At 38.4% G+C, this 24929-nt stretch overlaps 2 protein-coding genes across 4 annotated transcripts in view; both read left to right on the top strand.

The window, feature by feature from the left end:
* ogt.1 (O-linked N-acetylglucosamine (GlcNAc) transferase, tandem duplicate 1) overlaps positions 1 to 14755 on the top strand; it is a 50681-nt gene extending 35926 nt beyond the window's left edge. For 2 of the 3 annotated variants that reach the window (XM_039765835.1, XM_039765836.1), the window contains exons 13-23: positions 3422 to 3580; positions 3679 to 3768; positions 3856 to 3981; positions 5638 to 5808; positions 5921 to 6037; positions 6122 to 6289; positions 8287 to 8439; positions 10664 to 10916; positions 11300 to 11380; positions 12873 to 12996; positions 13098 to 14755. In XM_039765835.1, coding sequence (XP_039621769.1) covers positions 3422 to 3580; positions 3679 to 3768; positions 3856 to 3981; positions 5638 to 5808; positions 5921 to 6037; positions 6122 to 6289; positions 8287 to 8439; positions 10664 to 10916; positions 11300 to 11380; positions 12873 to 12996; positions 13098 to 13278 — 1623 coding nt within the window. In that variant the 3' untranslated portion in view covers positions 13279 to 14755. The remainder of the gene's footprint in view (positions 1 to 3421; positions 3581 to 3678; positions 3769 to 3855; positions 3982 to 5637; positions 5809 to 5920; positions 6038 to 6121; positions 6290 to 8286; positions 8440 to 10663; positions 10917 to 11299; positions 11381 to 12872; positions 12997 to 13097) is intronic. The other variant, XM_039765837.1, reaches the window with a different exon arrangement.
* Positions 14756 to 14859: 104 nt separating this feature from the next.
* gcna (germ cell nuclear acidic peptidase) overlaps positions 14860 to 24929 on the top strand; it is a 60939-nt gene continuing 50869 nt past the window's right edge. The window contains exon 1 of the mRNA XM_039765838.1: positions 14860 to 15365. Within this exon, the coding sequence (XP_039621772.1) occupies positions 15304 to 15365 (62 nt within the window). The 5' untranslated portion in view covers positions 14860 to 15303. The remainder of the gene's footprint in view (positions 15366 to 24929) is intronic.

The following is a 24929-nucleotide window of genomic DNA, read 5'->3' as shown; positions in this document are numbered from 1 at the left end:
CTGTGGCGCAGCAGTAGTGATGAACTGGGATTGTTCTTGCCTCCCTCGTTCAGTGATTGTTCCTTCATCCTGCAAGATGCTTGCTGGGATACGCGCATCCCTGAATGGAATAATTTAATGCAGCAGTACTGTCTCTGTCAAAAGTACCAACCACCTATTCCTGTCCTGTTTTCTTTCCCCATGTAGCCAATCGCCTCACAATGAGCTCTGTAATGAATATAACGTCAGCTGTAAGCTTAAAATGACGATTCTTCACGTTTTATGGAACATTGAAAAATCTCTACTTGTACATGATACATGTTTAGTTTTAGTTATTCTATCCATCCACGGTCGCACCAGTCTTATCAAGCTCAAGGCAGGAATAAGTTCAAATAGACAAGGCAAGGAGAAGTTCAAATAGACAAGGCAAGGAGAAGTTCAAGTTGACTGCAGCGTGGCTGTGTGGAATCCGTGCAGATGCTAGTGGCTTTCTTTAGGCAACGTGTGCTATAAAAGTTCTCCTGGGCTAGAAGCTGTATCTTGATAATCCTCTGTGCTCTCAACACAACCCACCATAGAGCTTCCTGATCAGCTGGTGTGCAGCTATGATTTCACACACACATACAGTGGGTTAATATATTCTGAGTGGCACACTGAGAATAACGCTAAAGCAGCTGTGGCATTTGGAATAGTTTGTTCACTCTGTGGACCATTATATTGTTACAGAATGATTACAATCAAGTGAATTAAATTTGTAAACAACATGCATTTAATTTCAATATATTTGATATATCCTGCGTCATTGATGTGAACCTGAAAAAAGGGAGACTACACAGAACCTTTAGCACTGCTTTGATGCTGGGTGCCGCTAGTTTGCAAAACTGGGCAGAAATGTGCGTATTCAAGGGGAGGGAGTGCTGCCGTGAGAATGTATGTGCCTTTACACCAAGTTTTGTTATTCTGCATCGCAATGTGAGTGTGGAAACGGGCGAATGTAACATTTTTGTGTGTATGCACCATTTATACATTAGGCCCTGCTCTTGCTTCTGGTGTGAATGGGATGTGGTTTTTGTTGGCTTGGGCGAAATTAGCAAGTGTCAAGAGTCTCGGTAGTATTTACACAACATATACTTCAAACAGTGCAGGAAAGAACAGTTTGTCTAATTTCTGGAAATGTTATTCTTCAAGTGTTTTTCTCCTTTCTAATATATAAAGCAGAGTCGATGTGTGTATGTATGTATGTTTGTTTGTCTGCCATACAAATCTGCGCCGGTGTGGTATAGTAGGTCCACAGCGTTCTCAGTAAGGGCCTATTTTAAATAAATAGTCACCGCTCTCGCAGCGGCTTAGCGAGGGGGCGTTGGGCCATGGCAAGCCGCGGGACGATCAGCGGTGTGGGCATTTCTCACCGAGTGCACAGGTGAGGAACTGCCCACATCCGTGATTGCGCCCGTGGCTAATTTGCTACAGCTGCTATGGCCCGTGGCATTATAAAAGAAGCGCGAGTCAGTTAGGAGGAAAAGAAGGGAGATCAAAAGAAAGTAAAGAGAAAGAGAAGGAAACGGAGGTTGCCAGTAGGAAGCAGTAAAGTGAGAGTGAGCAATTCGGTGCAGGAGGAAGCAGGCGAGCAAACACTCGCAGGCAGCTGAAGGCAGCCTGGGTGTTTGGCCAACACCCGGGAGAATTGGTTATGGTCGCCCCCGCAGAAGTTTGTTTTGCAGGACGGGAGTGACCGGGAAGGTGCAGGAGTCAGGACTTGGGACGCAGTGTCCCTAACCTGAGAGCCTTGGCCGTTAAGGGATTCCCAAGTTGCTGTCTGGAGGAGCCGACCGGAGCCAAGGATCGGTATGGCAACTGACAGCAGATGCAGGCAAAAAGGTCAGCTGCAGAGAGAGAGAGTGTCTCCCTTGTTGCGGGGCCCAGATGGGTGAAGCAGGAGAGATGCTAGTTTTAATAGAAGGCACCGGGTTTGTCAATTGTTTTTAAAGACTACTTCCTGATCATTTTAACCTCGTCGTTTTAAGATTTTCTATTTATTGGTTTTAACCTCCACATTTCTTTTATGGGATTATTTATTTATTGAAAACTTTAGCACTGCATTTATTTATTTTGAACACCTGTTTTGTTGACTCTTTGAATAAAAGCACTATGCACTTTTTTCAACCATCCCCTTGCTCAGTTGTTATTGCCTACACTGACTAGCTCATCGGTAACATTATCGACGGTGTTGGGTTGAAGGGCTCCCGAATAGCAATGGGAGTGTGGAGCCAGAACCCGCATCGTCACAGCCGGGTGTCCGTTTGGCACCAAACTGGGGATGGAGCTCCTTTGTGACCAGGAGAAGGTCATGGGGTATGTTTGGTTTGGAAAATTGTTCGTGGTGAACCGCAAGGCACCTTTTCATCAACACAACGTTCGGCACACGTCGCCGTACTTTTCATCGATAGGATGGTTGCACGTTGCAACAGACGTTCACCGCAGCGCTATCTAGCGGCAGCATTGGTCTCTGTGCGTCGCTCTTTACCCATGTTTCTTTAAATTGGCAAGAGATAGCGGAGGTGTCCAAGTATCAGGAGGCCGACTGCTTTGATCGGGTGAAGAGGAACTGCTATATGGATGTAAAACGTGAACAACCCTGTGTGCGAGACCGGCTGACACATCCACGTTTCCACACGTTACACTCCCACACGCACTGATACTGCTGTGTTTCATTCGCCAATGTCTGTTATATTCAAGCATGTTTGAACAGAGACTCGCCTTAAAAAGACAGCATCCTTCCCCCACCATTTTCGCCAAATGCAGCACCGGTCCCACTCACAGTACGATTACAGTGTTGCTCTTTCTCACTGACTGACTGGTGCTATTTGTTCGCTTTCCAATGTATTGTAAATAACTTAAATTCATCTCACTGTGGTGCTTATTCCGCACGTAATATACCATGTAACACATTATAATTGTCTTGCTTTTCGCTAATATACCCATGCCACCGAAATAAAGACATATAATTGGAAGGTCCACTTCAGATGCCACAAGAAAGTCTATTTCAAGGGCGTCTGAAACGCCACAGCACACAGAATCCAGAGTGGAGGAACTTGCAATTAAATGTCAATCAGAAAATACTGTTCTATTTCTATGTTCTGTTTCTTTCATTTGGGAAATTCACTGGTGTTAGATTCCCGGGCAATGCCGGGTGCTCCTGCTAGTTTATTATAAATCATAAAACTGTATCAATGTGGTGATTAGGAAACTTACCATAATTCACATTTGTTCCTTTTATAAGCAAGTGTTCAGTTTGTATATGAAGCTGTAGACATTTCCCAAGTAGGCAAGGAGCATTAAACAAAAGTGTCACTTATTAAAAAGTAAAGTTAGTATTTATGTGTTTGTGAATGTTTATGTTCATGGTTTATAAATCCTGGTGCATGTTCTTATTTCTGTACAGATAAATGTTCTTCACAAGCCACCTTATGAACATCCAAAAGATTTAAAAGCCAGTAATGGGCGACTACGAGTTGGTTATGTTAGCTCTGATTTTGGAAATCATCCAACATCACATCTTATGCAGTCCATTCCTGGCATGCACAGTGCAGAAAAGTTTGAAGTAAGTACATGAATATTGAATGCTTGAACTTACTAGTACTTTAAAAGCCAATGATAAAATTCCAGGAAGTAGTATAAAATGGTCTTTTCCTTTTCTAGGTGTTCTGCTATGCACTTAGTCCAGATGATGGCACCAACTTTCGTGTAAAAGTGTCAAAGGAAGCAAGCCATTTTACAGATCTTACTCAAGTAGGTGCCAGTCATACCATCATCATGAGTAAAGTCTTTTATATTCTCAAAACATAATCTGTTTGATTTTATATTACTCTTTTCCAGTTTCCATGTAATGGAAAAGCGGCAGATAGGATTCACCAAGATGGAATTCACATTCTTATTAACATGAATGGATACACAAAGGGTGCACGGAATGAACTATTTGCACTTCGTCCTGCTCCAATTCAGGTAATTTCATAGCTGATTTCTTGATTCTCCTTGAAACATACGTACATCTTTGTTATGTAGCATGTAGTACAGAAATTATTTGCCATACTCAGTTTCTCACATGAAAGAGATGCTTAAATGTCCACTGACAGTCTGGCTTTAACATTGTGTGTGATATCCACAGCTTGTAGTTTTCAGATGTGATAGATTTGTTTTAGTACAGAATTGTTGCACATCAAAGTTGACAGTGCAGTTTGTGTAGACTGCAAGATGTAAAAATGTGTTAATGCTTGTAATACTATTGAACTCACAAAAACAACCCATCTTTACGGTATGAAGTGAGTACTTAAGTGTTTCTATGATTCTGTTTTTTCTTGAAATGGTTACATTAGAAAACTTATGTTAGAGTTACGATTGCACAATTTTAGTAATTTCTGCTTACTTTTCAAAATGGTAGGGTGTAGAGTTTTAGTGGAAATCTTTAAAAGCAATAATAAAACAAAAATATGTCTTTAGTGTGTGCTTGGGGTGGGTTTGTGTGTGTGTGTGTGTGTGTGTGTGTGTGTGTGCGCCCTGCCCAGGGTTTGTTTCCTGCCTTGCGCCCTGTATTGGCTGGGATTGGCTCCAGCAGACCCCTGTGAACCTGCAGTTAGGATATAGCGGGTTGGATAATGGATGGATGGATGTTCATGTTTGAAATGGTAACTGTTCTTCAGTATTGGGGCAATGTTTGGTAGACTACCTTTTAACACTAGAATTACCAGAGCCTTCTAAAAAACTCTTAGATCCGTCCCAACTTAAAACTCTTCACACCTCTCCGTCAGCGTGTTATGTCCTTTAAATGTGTTCATAAGCAGCAAGCAGCCTGCCATCACATCCCCCACCCCCACACCATTTTCTCAGCTCAAGTCTGTTTACCTGCTTGTCGGTTGCTTAGAGTTGTATAGAGTGAGACAAGTGAGAATACAAGCAGCAACATTAGACTCCTCCAGGATCGAACCCATGAAGCTTTGATTACCAGTCAACAGCTGATACCGTTGCACCACCGAAGCTGTCGTAGCAAGTACGTGTCAATGTCGCACCCTAACACGGGCTGTTTTTCTGCAGTTATATTTTTGAATGGAATCGCATTTGTTCTGTCATATTTGTACCTTTTGTAAAAGTGTTTCTTTGATATTTGGAATTCAGGCTTCACACATTATACACTTCATGTGTACGTTTTGTCAATTGTTACTAAAACATGAAAATGTTTCTGTTTTAACGATGTATTTACTGTGCATAGATAGTTGTAGACATGGAACACACATGAAATGCAACTGTTCCAAATAACGATATAGTATTGATAAAACATGTCATTTTACTTAATTTCTCACTCTATACAACTCTAAGCAACTGATACGCAGGTAAACAGACTTGAGCTCAGAAAACGGTGTGGGGTAGGGAATGTGATAGCAGGCTGTTTGCTGCTTGCTTATGAACACATTTAAAGGACAAAAGAAGCTGACGGAGCAATGCGAAGCGTTTTAAGGTGGGACGGATCTGCGAGTTTTTTCGTAGGCTCTGGTAATTCTAGTGTTAAACAATACTACATTTGGAAAATGGAAATGTAAAACTTTAGGGAATATTTTTTGTATCTAAACTTGTTTCTGATTTAACTTTTTCTAATTTGTTTTTTAGGCAATGTGGCTAGGATATCCAGGAACAAGTGGTGCCCTATTTATGGATTACATTATTACTGACAAAGAAACCTCACCTTTTGATGTAGCAGAACAATATTCTGAAAAGTTAGCATATATGCCTAACACGTTTTTTATTGGAGACCATGCCAACATGTTTCCACACCTTAAGGTATATATAAAGTCAATTGTTCAAGTTTTATTTTGCTGTTTAATAACCAGTTAGGTTTTGAGATTTTTCTTCACTTCTCCTACTTTATGACTTCCTGGTTTACCTTTTACAGAAAAAAGCAGTGATTGATTTCAAGTCCAATGGCCATATTTTTGACAACCGCATTGTTCTTAATGGAATTGACTTAAAAGCTTTCTTGGACAGCTTGCCTGATGTTAAGGTAGTCAAGGTAAATCTAAACCAGTTTCGTAACTGTTTTATCAACAGCGTTTTATATTTAATTTTACTAATTCGTTGTATTATCATTTAACAGCTAAAATGTCCTGATGGCCAAGAGTGTGGTGATAGTAACTCTGCCCTCTCAATGCCTGTAATTCCCATGAATACAGCTGCAGAGGCTATAATTAATATGATCAACCAGGGGCAGATCCAGGTTACCATTAATGGCTTTACTGTCAGCAATGGCCTTGCAACAACACAGGTAAATAAATGCTTGCTATTTTTGATGGAAGACTAATTGATTCATCACTTCATTTTCATGAGTTCAGATTTGCGTGATTTGCAATATTGAAAATATTCAAACAATTGATCACAAAGAATATTTTCATATGTTTACAAACATAAAGGGGTTATGTTATTTTGCATATTTAAAATCCCCATTGGTCCCCATTATAAATATGAAATGCAGGTTTTCAGTGTTTTTCCTTATTCTAAAGGCATTCATTTAAGTGGATTGACCTCTTCAAACTGGCCTATTCTGAATTTAGAAAAAAATGTGAATTCAGATGTAGTATGGTGGATTTTTATAAAATGAGAATAAAGATTAAGTAATCAGTATCTTTAATTTTCTTCCCTGGCGCATGAACAGCAGTTGTCAGCCTTCTAATTTTTTACAATTAGCTTTCTGTTTCTGTGGTTTATTTGAGTATATCCATTGGCAAAAGCATGTGAGATTACAAGTAAGAGTAACATTCCCCAGTACAGACACTTTTTTGCCATTCCTGAAAATAAGGTTCGCTTTTCATTTTTAGGACATTATTTAGTGATTTTTAACATGTAAATAGAACATTCCTAATTCCCAAAAGCAGTTTTTCATTTTTCTAGGTCAGCATTCATATGTTTAAATCATATTAACTGGGATTCCTTAGTGTAGAGTTTTGAAAACAAACAGTCATGATTGGTGTCATACCTGTAATTTATTTTTCATATGGACCATTCCTTGCTTCAGATTTGTTCCTGCTTATCGTTTACCTTTTTAAAGTGGGAGTTTTTGGGTTAGTTCTGGGTTAGTTATTTTCTTTATAGCCATATTTTATAAAATTTCAATTTTTTGTTTTGTTGTTTACTCTGATTTACTCTTGAGCGGAATTGAATAAATTGAGAAGAAGCTCACATGTAACAGCACAGTTTTCCAGACTCCTCTAATCAAAGACTCTCCAAGCAGCCAGTCGTCTTGGCAGTGAAGATGGTCACATCATTTACAGTAATACAGGCAAAATTAAACAAAAAAAAAAAGACACAGCGTAATGCACACAATGCATCTTGGCAGCATTGTTTGCACATAAACAATGTTGAACTTTGTTTTAACCTTAAGGGTGTACTTACACTAGGTATGTTTGTACCGTGCCCTGCCCAAGTGTGATTGTCCTTCTTCCCTTCTCCACCAATGGCCTGCTCTCGCACTGTGCTTAACGTTCTGGGCCCAAGCACACTTTTGTCATGACCATGTAACATGGTGTAAAGCCAAAACAAGATTTGAGCATGGAGTGGTAGAATGCATGTCAAAACAATTTTACTTATTTTGTAGTTGTTTTGGAGTCCTGCAGGGCAGGATAATGCTCTACCCTCTTACAGATTTGAGTGTGAAGCACAGTGTTTTGCTGTTAATCATCCTGCACGTCTGAGATTTTTACAGTGACAAATGACCTTAAGGGAGGAATGGCAGCTTTTCTTGCCAACTAAGGTGAGAATAAAAACCTGTTTTTATCTCAAAAGATAATGAGAATTGCACTGACTTCTTGCATCATCGATGTTGTGTCTGTTGTCCATGCTTGGGCACGTTTATGCTACTGAACTGTGCTTGGGCCCACCTCAAGTAGGCCAGGGCACAGTACGCAGAGATCACATTAGTCAAACAAACTTAACTTTACAAGGTTACATGTGGAAAAACGAGCTCGAGCACGGAACAAATTGCCAGTGTAAGTACACCCTAAGAAAGGCCGGATAATCACAGCCATTGTTCTGAACAATGTATGTATTTTGCTCTTTAAAAATTGAACCAAAAACAAAAATAAACTAAACTGGGGACATAAAAGTGTTGCTGTCTTTCACCATCATGTTATTAGTATGTTATTTTACATATTTTTCAGAGATTATTATTTTTAAAAGCCTAGTCTTTTTATTTGTGCCTAGCTCAGGAGTAACCAGTTGTTATGATTGTATGATTGCTGTATTTTCAACCAGTATTGTACTTCACAGATAAATAACAAAGCAGCAACTGGAGAAGAGGTACCTCGCACAATTATTGTAACAACTCGTTCCCAATATGGACTTCCTGAAGATGCCATTGTTTATTGTAATTTCAATCAGCTTTACAAAATTGATCCACCAACTCTTCAAATGTGGGCTAATGTAAGTGTCTGAAACATCTACACCTTAAAATAATGTGCACTCTGGGTCTGTCAGCTAAAATAGGACTCATTTTTAGCTAATCTATGTCTTTGAAAACATTAAAGCCTAGGTAGAGACAAGTCTACCTGCTACATGCAGATCTGAGTATGACATGCTGATGATTTGTTTGTTCATTGTTGCCTGAAATGAAGTACATTAAATCTTGAGCAAATGTGAGAATGAAAAAATGGCACCCTTTGAACTAGGTCAGATTAATAGTTATTATTTGTCACCAAGGAGAAATTAAAATTTTATTGAAGCTTAAGAAAAGTGTATGTGCATTTTATTTTATATTTATTTTTATATTCAAGGCATTCATAGTCTGAATCACAGTCTGACTGTGTGGGTGGTTACCTACCAGGTAACGCTTGTGGTTGGTCAGCAAGTCGGCTAACATCCGCCACGGTGCCCTCTTTCAGTTGCGAGAAGCAGATCATAGAATGGTTGAAATAGTTTTTACTGTCAAATAATGCAAAGAGTACGCGACACGTGTGTCGCTGTAATTCTGGGCTCATCAGGCATACACACTCACTGCACTCCCTCTCGGGAATCGAACCTCGGGCGTTAGCATCAGAGGCGAATATATAGAATATTAAAAACAACCCCTAATAAGCTGCTGCTGTCAGTAATAGGCTTGTGTGTTGGGAGTAAGATAAGATCAGATCAGATTGTACCACAGGTTTATATTTAAAGTCATTACAATTGGAGTAGAGCAGAACCATCTTTTTCATGAAAGAAAATGCTGATTGTCATTTGTTTCCTTGTTTAAACTCATTGTCATTCAGAATGATTCATCATTAAGGTATTGGTACTGAGTGAATCATTTCTGTTGCTAATCTAACTTGTTTCACTGTGTAATGTGGATGACTTCAGTCCGCATTTCAAAGACTTTATCATATATTCTTGTTTTACTGTGCTCTCTTTTTCACCCCTGTGCATTCAGTTAAATCTCCATTTTACTTTTGACATTATAGACCGATCAGCTTCAGCCTTGACGTATCTGCTTAATATTGCGTAGCATGAACTCCACAAGACTTCTGAAAGTGTACCATTATATCAGGTATACAACTTTAGCAGTAAAGTCTCTTTGCCATGTTTCTCAGACCATTCCTATTTAATTTTTGAAGTTTGGCAGGGCACATTATTCTGCTGAAAAAGGCCACTGCCCTCACAGAATACTGTTGCCGTGAGGTGGTGTACATGGTCTGCAACAATATCCACATGAATTCCAGGACCTAAGGTTTCCAAGCAGAGCATTGCTCAGAGCATCATACTGCCTCTGCCAGATTGCCTTTTCCCCATAGTGTATCTTGCGACTATCTCTTTCCCTGGTAAACCACGCTCATGCACCCAGCTATCCACGTGATCAAAAAGAAAACGTGATTCATCAGACTAAGCCTCTTCCTTCCTTTGCTATCCACTTCATGCCCATTGTAGGCACTTTCAGAAGTGGAGAGGAATCGGCAAGGGCATTGGGTCCATACATAGGTTTTGACACTTTTCAGTCTTGGCCAGCATTATGTTTTTTTGGAAATTTGTGTTGCAGTCTGCATCAGACAGGCTAGCCTTTGCTGCCTATGCTCATCAGTAAACCGTGGCTACCCATGACCCCATTATCAGTTCACCAGTTGTCCTACCTTAGACTAGTTTGGTACGTAGTAGCCATTAAATACTGGGAACACCACTCAAAACTTGCAGTTTTGGAGATGATCTGACCCAGTAGCCATCAAGGTTTGTCCCTTGTCAAAGTCGTTCTGATCCTTATGCATGTCCATGTTTCATGCTTTCTTTTTCACATTCCCTTTATGAAGTGACTGTTCACTCTCTTCCTAATATATTTCACTCCTTGACAGGTGCCCATTGTAGTGAAATAATGTTATTCACTTCACCTGTCAGTTTTTTTAATGTTACGGCTGATCGGTGTAAGGTAATCATTCAAAATTGATGTCAGATCTGTAAAATGTGATAGTACATCGTTAGGGCCAAGTAAAAATTGGTATGAGGACAGGTAAAGCAACTCTTCTTTTACATTTAAATGTCAGTTTTTGCCTTTGCATTTAATTATTTTATAATATGTTCAGACTATAATCAAAAACTTATATTTGATGTGATAGCCCTAGTGCCCGGTTAAGAAAGGACATCAGTTCAATATTTTTTATCACTCTTGGTATTACTTAATTTTCAGATTCTGAAACGTGTTCCAAATAGTGTACTTTGGCTTTTGAGGTTCCCTGCTGTTGGAGAGCCTAATATTCAACAGTATGCACAAAACATGGGCCTGCCTTCCAGTCGTATTATTTTTTCCCCTGTTGCGCCAAAAGAGGAGCATGTACGTAGAGGACAGCTTGCAGATGTTTGCCTTGACACACCTTTGTGCAATGGGCACACCACAGGCATGGATGTATTGTGGGCTGGCACTCCTATGGTTACTATGCCAGGTAAGTTCATGTAAGAGTTTTGAGTTTTCTGCATCAAATAGAAAAATAAAACTAATATATGGCAGTTTAATGGTCACTTTAAAGGATGCTAATGAGTAGAATGAACCTCATACTTGAAAAAAGAAGTTAATGAAGTATCATATGTACTGTGTATTGACACTCCGATATAAACTACCTTGTTCAGATTCTGCTTAGTACTAAATTTTGAATGACATTCAACAATATAAATCATAGTATATTCAGTGTGCCATCCAGTGGCAGCATTGTGCCAGAACTGCACATACATTGAGAGGGTGCCCCATCTGTGCCGATCAGAAGGTTTAATCATTGGTCACAATGGACATTCATTTCTTGTCAACTCTGTTTGATCTACCCGTTCACAGGTGAATCTGCACCTTTATTTTCATGGTCAGCTGCTATCCAATCAGAATGTACAAGAAAAAAAGGCTTTGAGGCTGAATCAGGTGATAAGATTAATTGGATTGACTAGTAATTTTGCAGATTCTGAAGCGTGTGATGATTTATTTGTATAATGAGATTGCCTTATTACTGAGGGAAATATATTTCATAATGCACAGTATTTCATATGCTTAGATCATTCAAGTATTGGGTCACATTCATACCAAATGTGAACACCTCCAGGGTTCACTTGGTACTTCAGTTGAGACCACCCTTTCCAAAGACTCTCAGTACAGGTTTGTTTGTTTTTAGGCTTTTTTTTTTTTCTTTTCTTTTCCCAGCACCAGACCGTGATTATGTGGTCATATCCACTAGACTATGATATTTGAGTTTTTAAAAAAAAAAAAAGTTTTTTTTTTTGGTCAGGTGTAAATTCTTCGGTATATTATTACTGTAAGTGCCTTTAACTTTTTAAAAATGTGATACAAATTCTTATGTAGAATTTTAAAGAATACCTGGTATAGTCTGCTGGCTACTGCACCAATGTATCTGGTCACTTGCCATGGATAAACAAGTTAGTTCAGCAAACATCACTCAAACAAAAACACACTGATTGACAATAATAACAGCAGACGAATAAATGCTTCTAGTTAGGCTTGCTAAAAGTAAGTACTATGAAAAAAATATGTGAAAATATTAGAAACCAGTTTTTTTTTTTTGTCTTTACGTCTTAGAACACTGAGTACCATACCATGTACTCTGTGCTCATCAAACTCTTTGAAAAGGTGCCAGTGACAGTGCAGAGAAAGATTTTTTTAACTCCTTGCTATAATTGGACTTTTCATAGAAAATTAAAAATTAAAGGTACGATGCTACAAATCCGTATAGTGCCAGAAACATGCCGATTAAAATTTCACAGATATCCTGCAGAGTGCAATTAATTATTAAGAACTATGTTTAAAAAGTCACTGTTAAGCTTGCAGTAATGCAAGCCGTAAGGTGAAATTCACTTGATTAAAAGGAAGGGAATATTTACTGCTGCGTGGAACTACCTTATAGCCAATTACCAGTAGCTTTTCATCCAAATGCAGTAAATAACATGGCTACAAGAAAAAGTAGTAAAATATGAGGGTGACATACTGTAGCTTTTGTATGCATTCTCTTTTGAATGTCTTGTTTTTTCCTCAGCATTTGCATCCATTCCAACTAATGCAAAAAAAATCTCTGAATGTAAACAAGAGTTCTGTCCTATTTAGTATTTCCAGTGATTTTAAGGTGGTATATTGCTATTCATTCAGATGCTTTTTTCTATTATCATACACATTTGTAAATAGTAGATATATACATTGTTTTTCATTTGTTTTTTTTTTTTGTTTTTTTTAAATAAATGAATTCTCTTCTTATCATGTACTGTGCTAGTAAGTAGTAGTGCTCCAATTTATAAGAAAAGGAATTAAAAATGCTTAGTAAAATGTTTGTTTTAAAATTAATAAAATGGTACAGTATTTTATTTAATTGGCTTTGATAAGTAAAATTCTCATTTTTATTTTCTTGAAGGAGAAACACTTGCATCACGTGTTGCAGCTTCTCAGCTAACCTGCTTGGGATGTATAGAACTTATTGCCCAAAATAGACAAGAGTATGAAGATGTAGCTGTGAAACTTGGAACAGATATGGAATAGTAAGTAATAAGATATTAAAATAATTCAGGAAAAATAGTTTACACTGCTAGCTGCAACACAAGTCTTTTTCTCAATGTTCTTGTGTATTTTTCTTTTCTAGCCTAAAAAAGATTCGTGCCAAGGTATGGAAGCAACGGATTTGCAGTCCACTCTTCAACACTAAGCAGTACACTATTGAGCTAGAGAAGCTGTATTTGCAGATGTGGGAACATCACAGTACAGGAAACAAGCCTGATCATCTCATTAATTTTAAACAGCTGGAAACCACTGAGACAGCCTGATTCTTTGTGGATGAGCCTTTTCAAGTTGTCTAAACGCTCTTTAAAGATGCTGATTTTTTTTTTTCTTTGTACTCAATTATTCAACCCCTTTAAGAGAGAGACTCCACTCATGCGGAGCGCAGTTACTGAAGTTAAAAGCAGAAAGGGGTGAGGTTTCTTTGACTGCAGATATTTGCAGCATTTCTCAAAGTCCATTTTAATTGCCTCCTCAATTAATGACTTAAGACAACTGACAGTGCTTTGTGAAGAATTTTGATGCTTGTAGATTGCTGAGGATCTAAGACAACACAACCACATGGATGCATCAGCAAGACTTGCTTTTTATTTGTGATAAGAATGCATTCATAATTAAATGCATAAGATTGGATGTAAAACATTTTATAAAACAAGATCAACATTAACAGGTTTCTGTATAATTAGAAGAGGTAAATTGTTCTGAAATACCTATTAAGGTCCTGTGAAAGCTTGTCATGCCAAACTAACTGGACAGAAGAATTTTCTTTCGCAGTGTATTGGAAACCTCCATGAGTTGCATCTTGAACATACCTTCTTTCCTGGCCGTTGCATCTTTATTTTTTTTTTTTTTTTTTTTTTTTTTTTTTTTTTAAATATGTGCTTCCTTGAGCTTTTTCATGTTTTTGCAGATTGTCTGGTCATCCTGTTTATAATTTTCTGTTTCTTGCCTTTATAGCTGCATTTCTCAATCTGAAACTGAAATGAAAATCTGTCAGATATATTAATTTGTTCCCCATCTTGATATCAGCAGTTGTTCTGCTGTTTATAGCTTAATTTTAACTCCAATTGTCTTTTAAGACAGTGTGTTTGTTTTCAAAAGGGACGGTAGGGAGAGTGAAATTCTGAACAGAACAAGATTGTGCCCAGGGTCTTTACAATTCAGCCATCCACACATAAGCTGGTTTCTAAGCAATCCCTTTTAGAATTCCAATATTGTTGTACAACTTCCCGTGAAAGAGGTAAAGGTAAGTATGTCTTTGCCAAGTTTTTGGTATTTATTTATTTTATTAATGCATTATATGTTGTCTTTCCCTGTTATTTCTGAATAGAGCCTACATGGTTGTGCTTTAATGTTTTGGTTTTTTTTTTTTTTTTTACAATGTGCACTATTCTGGTTCAAATCTTCTAGTCATTGAATTCAGCAATTTAATTTGATACTACATTGATTAAAAGAAATAATCTTGATTTTGCTTGGGGCACTTGTAAGAAACCAGATCCAAATGGTGGTTGTTTAATTTTCTGGTTTTTTTTTGTTTTTTTTTTTTTTTTGTTATTGATTATTGCCATAAGCAAACCACATGGGATGTCTTATCACAATACTGTATACAGTGGTTATGCAAGCAGCCAAGTCTTTTAATGCACTGAGAGATGTGAATCTCCTGAATACATGTTTACTAATTTGTGTGGTAAAATAACTAAACCTAACTCCTCACCCCAAATAAAATTTTCTTTTTTGGTGGAATGGCATTAGACATTTAAGATTTTATTAATTTATACAACTGATTCCTTACTTTTTAAATCTTTTAAATCATTTCTTGCAAAAGTACAATTTTCTTCTACCATTCTACAATTTGTCTGCATTGAAGCTCATATGAAATGGTTAATTTATTTTTTATTTAATGAAGTAGCCAGATTTTCATGGCTACTGTATTGCATATGAGCCAAAGACTACCAGAGTCTTGTTAGTTTCTTCAAACAGTCTATAAAAGAACATGTGCTGGCTTGAAGTTTCTTCTCAGCGTAGTGTTTTACGAGTGCTTTTACTGAAATTGAAGTGGTGTTACAGTTGAAATTAAATCAATATAAATTTTTTGAAAACTGAAGTTGGTACACCCAGACTGGCAGGCCCAGTTTCAGTCTGTTTACTGAGATGTTTCAGGGGGTTGGAGGTTCATTTTAATGTAGTTGCTTTTTTATTGTTGCTATTTTTGTTGTTAACTCAATTTTCTTGTTGAACAGTGGTGTGCACTGAATTGGAAAGCTATTTTAAAAGCACCATTATAAATTTATATGATTTGGGAACATCAAGTTTTTGAGTATTTGGGTTTCTTCATTACTACACATCTACACAGGTTAGTGATAGTGTTGTGACATTGAATTTGTTGTTCAAACAAAGATCTGTTTGAAATTTGTATTTATATCCAAGTGAAAAATTTGAGGTGTTTTATATAGTGCATCAGTGGAATAACTTCACATGAGCATTCTTTCTGAAGTCCTTTCAAAAGCAATAGCTTCACAGCTTTATTCTTGATATTATACCAACCTTAGTCTGATTGTCAGTTGTTTTCAACATATTATGATATGGGAAATAGTTTTCTATTATTTCAAAGGCTTGACAGATACATAAATTGTGTGGGGATTTAAATTAATTAGAAAATAACAGAAACCTTTTGGTTTCGTTTTCTCTTAATTTGCCACCTTTAGAGGATTAATAAGTGCTATGTATTCAAAAACATATACAGGCAGTCCCCGGGTTACGTACGAGATAGGGACTATAGGTTTGTACTTAAGTTGAATTTGTATGTAAGTCGGAACAGGTACATTATTTTAATAAAAGCTATTGTTGACTGACAGTAACCAAGTGCTCTGCCAATGAATGATGGAGTTTCACCCCTCTTTGACCTTTTTATTATTTCTACTTTATTTTCAGTGGTGATAGTTTTTCTCTTCTTTACTGTATCACCAGCACTTGCATCAGAGTTGTGTTTCAGAGACATTCTTGAAGGGTGAAGACAAAAGGTTAAGATGAGCTCTTCTGCACAGCACTGTACACGCTATCACAGGAGGAAGGCACCCGTCAACACATCTGATGTACTGACAAGAGACCACTTCCTGCTATGTGCGTAACAGTACAAGCAGGCTTGCTATTGAGAATGATTTGGGGGGGGATGAGTGAGCAGGGGTTCATCACTCGCCCACCACACAGTCACCTCCACTACAATATGCTGCCTTTAGCGTCCGCCCACCAAGAATGAACGCGGTGTTGGCCAAAGGCGGGTAGTGAATCGCCCAACCCCAGTTCAACAGACAGCCATCCGATGCACACTATAATGCTACCCCCGCTGCCCCGTTCACCTTCAGTGGCCTCTGTTCAGCCACAACCGGGTCACTGCTTGCAGCATTACCAGCCATGTGTGCTGGACGGGCAGTGAAACAGCACCCTCCGCTTCATCCAGCCTGCGTCCAGTCAGGAGCAGTAGCTGCGGCAGTGTAGTGGGCGGGCCACGAACCATCGTCCTGCACACAAGCGATACCTGTGCCCCGGTGACTATGGACCATGGGTCACCGCTTGCCACCCGAGGGGCACTACTCTGCACGAGCAGCAAAATCGCCCCCCTCCAGCCACTGCTTGCAACAGGCCGAAGATGATGGAGCGGCAGTTACTGAGGCGCATTCATCACAGCTGTGTCGTAGGTCGAATGTCCGTAACCTGGGGACTACCTGTATTCTTTCTTGATGTATGGACAGCACTTGAGTATACATTTGAAAATAAGCTGTGTGATATTTCTCCACTTGTGGCTTTCCTTTGCTGGAGACATTTGCTTTGATGCCGCCTGACGATTTTAAAAAATAAACAAGGGAGTAGTTCTTTATATATACAATAATACCATATGTTACCAGCACAGTTTATTGGCTGTTTGCATGCTTTTGTTTAATAAATATCTGTTCTGTATACAGTAGAAGGCAAAGCTTAACCCAACCATGGATGAGATAAAGAGTTTGTTGCCTGACACACTTCTTTATACAGAATCAGCTAAATATTGGCAGTCAATCTTAGCTGAGCATGTTTTGTATATAGACAGGGAAAAGACTGTTAAAGGGAGACAAATGTTAACACTTTGTGTGGATGAAGACATTAAGTGATTAGCAAATACTGAGCTGTGGCTGTCGCACGTAAAATAAGAATAAATGTGTGTATTACACAATTGATAATTAGCCCTGTATTGCAGATTGGCTTACATATAAAAAAGTTCACAACAGGCAACATTACAAGGTACAGGAATGCAATATGTTAAAACGGGATGGAGCTGTGCACTCAGAACTTACTACTCTGAGACACAAATTTTATCACTCAATCCCGGAATAAGCAAAATGTGTTAAATGTGAAAGTATATTTACTTCCACAGATGTTCCCTTGTTCACGTTTGAAAGTGATCTGTCCAGATATATACTGTGCAAATAGCCAACGGATTGAAAAGCAGTTGGGCCACTCACTAAGTCCCAGTTTTATTGAGGTTTTGCTTGGTGTATTAATCACCAGTGTGCGCTTGGAAACCTCTGTTATCTTCTACACTTGTCTCTTTGGACTATCTTGTCTTCAGGGAAGAGTCTTTAACACTCTTCAGAGGATGACATACAATTGTTTTTGGTTTTTTTTTGGCTTTTCTCTTTTTTTGGTTGGTATTAGAGTTATTCAAAAATAGGACTAGTTATCTCACTAATTTCTGGCTCTGTTTTTACTTGTTGACAGAAGTACAATATTCACACTCATAACATAACTAGATCTGCTGTGCCATAAAGTGTTGGTAATATGGACTTGAAGATAACATTCTGTTGGCAACAGTGGCTACCTTGACTTGGATGTGCAAATGAAGCAAGCACAAGCTGTTTACCTATTGAAAAATAAGTGATCAGGTTTAAATTGTTATAAATACATTTATAAAAATAAACAAGAACACAAAATCATTTCTCAATCGCCACTGCAAATGTTAAAGCTTCAACCCTTTCAAAACCTTGTGTCATTTCAGGTAAAACTCTGTACATTTGTGAAAACTGTTTTAAACATTTATACAAAAAAGTTCCCCCATCTTCTACATTGTCCCTTAACCACAAGTAGATGGATCACAGAAGTTATTCCAGCATTAAAAATGTACAGTAGCGTTTTTGGCATACATTGTTACTGAAATGAAAATAACATTGCTAAGATAAAAAGTACTAATTTCCACTAAATAAAACACACCTGCTCACACACCAGCCGATCATTGATATGGACCTGGTCTTGCAGGTTTTAAGTTGCATTCAGTTCTTTCTGCACCAAGGAACAAAGTTCTCCACCTGACTCCTATACCCTTACTTATGAACACCACCGTAAGTGCAGAATCATCAGAAGAACTCTGCAAATGTTAGGATTTGATGTTACATTTATAGTCCAAGGTATACAGAGTGAAGAGAAAGGTAGTCAGGCTTGATAGTTAAGGTATGTATCAGTATACACCACAGCTGTTGAGCCAACAAATATTTATGCAACGTTTCTGTACTGGGCTGTTTTAGTGCTAGAAATGCCAACTTGCCTGTAAATGAGAATTATCTTTTGTAGCTCCTTTGTAAATAAAATACATGATTATATCTCAAATATTCTGCAGTTGGATCTTATAGATGGTACCTGGAAACAAGTGTTTTAAACATGTATGTCTAAAGAAGCAATTATAAAGTCAATCTAAATATGTACACAGTAGTTTGATATTATGATCCACAAAGGTAAGCTCTATTAAATATTGAATTGTTTAAAAGCATTAAACTAAAACGCATGCAGTTAAACTCCTAAAATTCCAACATGCTTATGTAGCCCACAAGGTAGGCACCGCCAGCTGAAACTGACACAGACATTCGTGGGACACAAGTTCAATGCACACTCTTGATTTTATTTTCTTTTTACCTTGTGGGAAACGCCATTCCCCACAAGTATGACAGAGTCCAAGCACATCACAATACCATAAGTCTCTTTCTTCACCCTTCTTCTCCTTCACGTCTCGGGTCAAGCTTTATCGCTGCTGCTCTTCCTCCCGACTCTGGCTCGCTAAATGGTGACTGCTGGCTCCTTTTTATAATGCACCCGGAAGTGCCCCAGGTGCTTGATTACTCGTTTCTGGCAGCAGTTCCAGGTGTGGTGGAAGAACTACTCATAAGGGCTCCGCAGCTCCTGCTGCAGCGGCGCCTGCGGATCCCAACAGGGCTGCACCACACTCCAACTCCCATGCAGCCCTGCAGGAGTCTGAGGCACTGCTGCAACTCAGGGGGTTTTCCATCTAGCATTCTGGGGGAGGTAATGCTCCCCCAGTGCTCCCAGCATGGAGGCATCCCAGCCGGGCAAGAGCCCTGGCCACATGCTACACTTAGTAAAAGCACTCAGTTGGGGGTCAGTTGCAGTGTAGCAAGAGACCGTACTGTACCATCTGCAGGTCCAGCCCAGACTAGGTAGTACGGTGCTAAGGGCTGGCTATTGCAGTGAACAAATGAACAAGATCAAAGCCAAGCTTGTTTAATTCACAGCTAGCTTTATTTTTGTTTTACCCCAGCAAGTAACTTGTCAGCCCCCTCCCAAATGTTGATTTGCCACAGCATTTCCTAGCCTGTGAGCTGCAGCCGATACTGGATTAAAACACACTTCGATAATCATGCTCGACTCACAGCAGCAGCATTACAGGTGTATCTAAGCCAGTCCTGGAAGGCCAAACCCACACTGACTAGGACAGTTGTGCTTAATTCACCAAGGAGGAAAAGCATTAACAGTCTTGACACTCTGGTGATCATTTAGGACAACCTAAGCCTACCCCCTCTCCCCTAAAATCCCGATGGTTTACTAAGAATCTACATCCGTTACCTTCACTAAATTCAAAGAGGGGAACTTTTCCTGTGGTTTGCAAACACACTGGCATATGAAAAACTTCATTGTGACACACCAAAGTTTGGGAAATACTGACACTCTTGATTTAAATGGACAGAGTACAGGGAAAAAAGCATGTCTTAATATAAATGTATTCAAAAATAATTGGAATTGTTTAAGCTACATTAGATCAAAATGAATGTTGTCATAAATGTAATTCACTACAAGCATATGGAACTGCCCGGAAATCAATCTCTTATACAGAAAGTTTTGATGACAAAAGGTAAAAGTTAAAAGAGTTATGCTTCAGATATGATTCAGCTATCTCTAACACCTGGATGGATCTACCATCTGGGTGCGTGCCTGTGGCCTTGGCAAATTAATGCTGGCATTTTTCTGTTTCCATTTTTACCATGTGCTCTTCCATGCAACATGCTTATGCAGTAATGTACAAGTGACCACTGGCTTAACTCTATGAGGAAGACCATCTCCTGGTTCATTTCATTTTTATATGTGACAAGCAAAATACCCGCGCTTCACAGTGGAGAAGTAGTGTGTTAAAGGAGTTATGAAAAAGAAAAGGAAACATTTATATACATACATACATACATACATATATACATATATATATATATATATATATATATATATATATATTTAATTATATATATATATATATATATATTTAATTATATAATATATATATATATTTAATTATATATATATATATATATTTAATTATATATATATATATATATTTAATTATATATATGTATATATATATATATATATATATATATATATATATATATATATATTATATATATATTATTATCATTCTCAAAAGTAATCTCAGTGCACAGCTTGGTCATATTACAACGGACTGATGAAGTGACAATGTGGTATACAAAGAGATCCTTAAGAGATAGTTATTGGTATATTTTCCCTCAGTTTAAAAGGTTTTCTTTTCTTCTTAATAAAATTTAAAAGCAGTTCTTAGTAAATGCTGCAGGGGGATTTGTTTATATATATAATAATAATATATATATATATATATATATATATATATATATATATATATATATATATTATATATATATATATTATATATATATATATATTATTATATATTATTATATATATATATATTATATATTATTATATATATATATTATTATATATTATTATATATATATATTATTATATATTATTATATATATATTATTATTATATATATAAACAAAATCCCTGCGCTTCGCAGCGACGAAGAACTGCTTTTAAATTTTTATTAAGAAGAAAAGAAAACCTTTTTAAACTGAGGGAAAATATACCAATAACTATCTCTTAAGGATCTCTTTGTATACCACATTGTCACTTCATCAGTCCGGTTGTAATATGACCAAGCTGTGCACTGAGATTACTTTTGAGAATGCAACGTATAGTTTTGTCCAGGAGGAAAGCAATGTTGCTTCAAATCAATGGCAACTTTTTGTAGGGTGTGTCCCTGAGACTTAGTAATTGTCATCACAAAGCAGAGCCTTACTGGAAATTTGAGGCATTTGAATTGAAATGGGAGATCGGAGGGTATAACGGTGATGCGAGGAATACATTCAGAGTGTGGCGCTCTGCTGTTTTTTTTGTGTAGCTGCCTTCACACGGCTTCTCCGCTGCTTTATAAACGAACGCCATATAATGCCATCGTTTCTCCTTGCTTCGTGGTTCTGTACTGTTTTATTGTTCATTTATTATGATTCTTATAGTTATTGTGTAGCTATTCGAGACTTACTTTACTGTTCAGGTACCCATTTCCTTTATTTAATCCGCGGCTTGTACGTTATTTTTTGTTCGTTTATTGCGATTATAGATATTTATTGATTCCCTTCTTTAGCTGACTGCCTGCTCATATAAGACGCTCTGCTGGTTTTTTGTGAAACAGCCTTTACACAACTTCTCCACTGTTTTATAAATGAACGACATATAAAGCCATCACCTTGTCAATTGTGTAATGCGTTTTTTGAACAGGTTTGATGCATGGAAGTGATTACTCGTACTGCGTTCAGTCAGTTCACGTGAGCTGCTCTCTTGTGTGATGTTGCGATGTCCACGGCTTTATTTAATGTTAGCTAAGACCCGGCACTTAAAAGTTTCTCGCTACAGCAATTTTAACTCCATTACAAAGTGATCCAAAGTCTCATATATACCTCGTGTCTTCTCATTAAACTTGTATCTCGCGAATAAAGTATTCGGTGTTTTTCTTCAGCACTCTTTGGGAGCTCTTCCTTTTTTTCTACGTACTGTGGTCACAGTCAGTTCATGTGATTACGTGGGAGGCGTGATGATGTCACACGCAGCTCCGCCCCCCACGGCCATCGAGCTAACGTCCATTACAGTATGTGGAGAAAAATAGGTCCCAGTTATGACCATTACGCGTAGAATTTTGAAATGAAACCTGCCCAACTTTTGTCAATAAGCTGTAAGGAATGAGCCTGCCAAATTTCAGCCTTCTACCTACACGGGAAGTTGGAGAATTAGTGATGAGTGAGTGAGTCAGTGAGGGCTTTGCCTTTTATTAGTATAGATAATAATAGAGATAATAATAATAATAGATAGATCTGGTCTTGCTGTAACTCATTTCCCAATTGATAAAGTAACAGAGGTGGTACTTGTTATTCACATGTTGCCCAGCTTTCCTAATAACTGAACTAATCCAACAGCCACCAGAGCATATAACAAACTTAGAAGATAATAATAATAAATTTTATTTATATTGCAATTTATATTTTAGAAATCTCAAAGTGCTACAGAGTAAAAACAAAAATAATAAAACAAGAAAATCTATGAATACTTTAACAAAATATCTTTCTAAAATGATGAGTTTTTAGATTCCGTTTAAAAACCTCAGTCGACTGTGGGGCTCTCAGGTAGTCAGGAAGGGCATTCCACAGTCTCAGCGCCACAGATGAAAAAGCCCATACTGCGAAGCTTGGTTCGAGGCCAGAAGAGGAGACAGAGCAGCAAGTGGGATTGGTAACTGACTTTTGAAAGAACCCATGTACCCAAGCCGGAGGAGGACATTTTTATGGATTGAGCTTTTTATGGACATTTAATTATTGCTGGTTTTTAATTGTCTTTTAAAGTTCTTATTCTTTTAATGTCTTGTTTATATGAAGGGGGCTTGGGTTTGTTTTAGTGCTTTTGTTTTAGTGCAGTGTAGAGTGGCCGAACTGTGGACCTGAGCTCCAGTTGCATTGGGTTGGCAGTGGTGTGGAGCCTTCCCATGCAATTGGAGTTTTATGGGGGGTGGTATGTGGTATAGCAGGTCCACAGCTCGCTGAGCAAAGGCCATTTCTTTTAATAAATAATCACACTCGTGGCGGCTTCGTGACGGGGTGTAGTGGTTGTGGCATGCCGCGGGGTGATCTGCGGTGTGGGTGTTTCTCACCTGTGCACTCGGTGAGGAACTGCCCACATCCGTGATTATTTCTGTGGTAAATTTGTTACAGCTGCTATGGCCCCTCGCATTATATAAGAAACACGAGTCGCTTAGGAGAACGGAGAAGTAGAGGAAAAAGAACGAGAAGAGGGAGTTCGAAAAAGAAAAAGTAAACAGAGGGTGGGAGCAGGAAGCAGGCGAGCAAATCGGTGCAGTACGAAGTGGGCGAGTGCTCGCAGGTAGCTGAAGGCAGCCTGGGTGTTTGGCCAACACCCGGGAGCAGTGGTTGTGGTCGCCCCCGCAGAAGTCTGTTTCGTAGGGCGGGAGTGACCGGGAAGGCGCAGGACTCTCCACAGGAGGTAGTGGGACTTGGGACTCTGTGTCTCTAACGTGAGAGCGTTGGCTGTTGAGGGATTCCCAAGTCAAGGATCGGTGAGGCAACTGACAGCAGGAGCAGAAGTAGGCAATAAGAAGGTCAGCTGCATTGAGAACGTCTAGCCTGTTGCAGGGCCCGTATGGGAGAAGCAGGTGAGACGCTAACACTAGCACAGAAGAAGCACCGGACTTCTTGTTGTTTTAAGACAAGCCTCCCAGTTGAAGCGTGTTCTCGACAATAAATGCAGCTTGTCATCCCAGCTAAGCGCTGTGGCACCAGCATCTTCATCGACAGTCACATTTGAACAATCGGAATGCGATAGATTAAAGTGGAAAGGCAACCTACAACTAGTGCAGAGGCCAACATATGATCTATTGGATGTGCTCATACAGAAACACACTGAAAGTTATAAGGCAGTCACCAAAGTTATTAGAATGTTAGCCCAGTTATGGGACAAGCAAGATAAACCTCCAGCACCACATACAGATAAACCAATATTTAATGGAGACCATCTAACATATCATTTATTAGAGCATTTGATTACGCCGTGCATAGTGCATTTGAGTGAGATCAAGATAAATTACATTTCCTAGAGCAGTATACTAGAGGCCATCCACAAGAACTCATTCAAGCCTGCCTTGAACTTAGGCCAGAAGGGAGCTATCAAAAGGCATGAGAACTGCTTAAAATCTACTATGGAGATGGTTGGCAAATACATACATTGAAAAGGTTTTGAACTGCCCTCAAATCAAAATGTGACACCCCATGTAGTGGGAATTGGAGGCACCAGCCTACACTCTAGGTGTCTAGTATGTGGGACCGAGAGTGACCAGGATGATGGTGTAAGACAGGGAGACACAGACACAAAAAGGGTTGTGTTTTTTGAAAAATAACGTGAGGTTTTATTTACAGGTGCATTTAAAGAATGTTCAAAAATAATGTCCTGCGGAATCTATATATTATATACACAGTCCAATACCACAAAGGACACACAAAAACAGTAATTAAATGGAGCCCAGAAATTACTATATACAGTATTTACAGCGTTTCCTGAAAGTCCAAAATGAAAAAGAATACTGCACACAAACTAGTGAAATCCACATATATACACAAAAGCAAAATGTGAAGCTGTCTTCCTACACACTGATCCAAGTCAGGAAGCTGCTCCTCCATTGGATTCACCCAAAAATATTCAAAAATACAGAAAAAAGTGTATTAATAAA

The sequence above is a fragment of the Polypterus senegalus genome, chromosome 10 (assembly GCF_016835505.1).
Source record: "Polypterus senegalus isolate Bchr_013 chromosome 10, ASM1683550v1, whole genome shotgun sequence".
In the NCBI taxonomy this organism is placed as follows: Eukaryota; Metazoa; Chordata; class Cladistia; order Polypteriformes; family Polypteridae; genus Polypterus; species Polypterus senegalus.
Note: the sequence above shows the minus strand (reverse complement) of the source record. Positions and strands in the feature narration are given on the sequence as shown.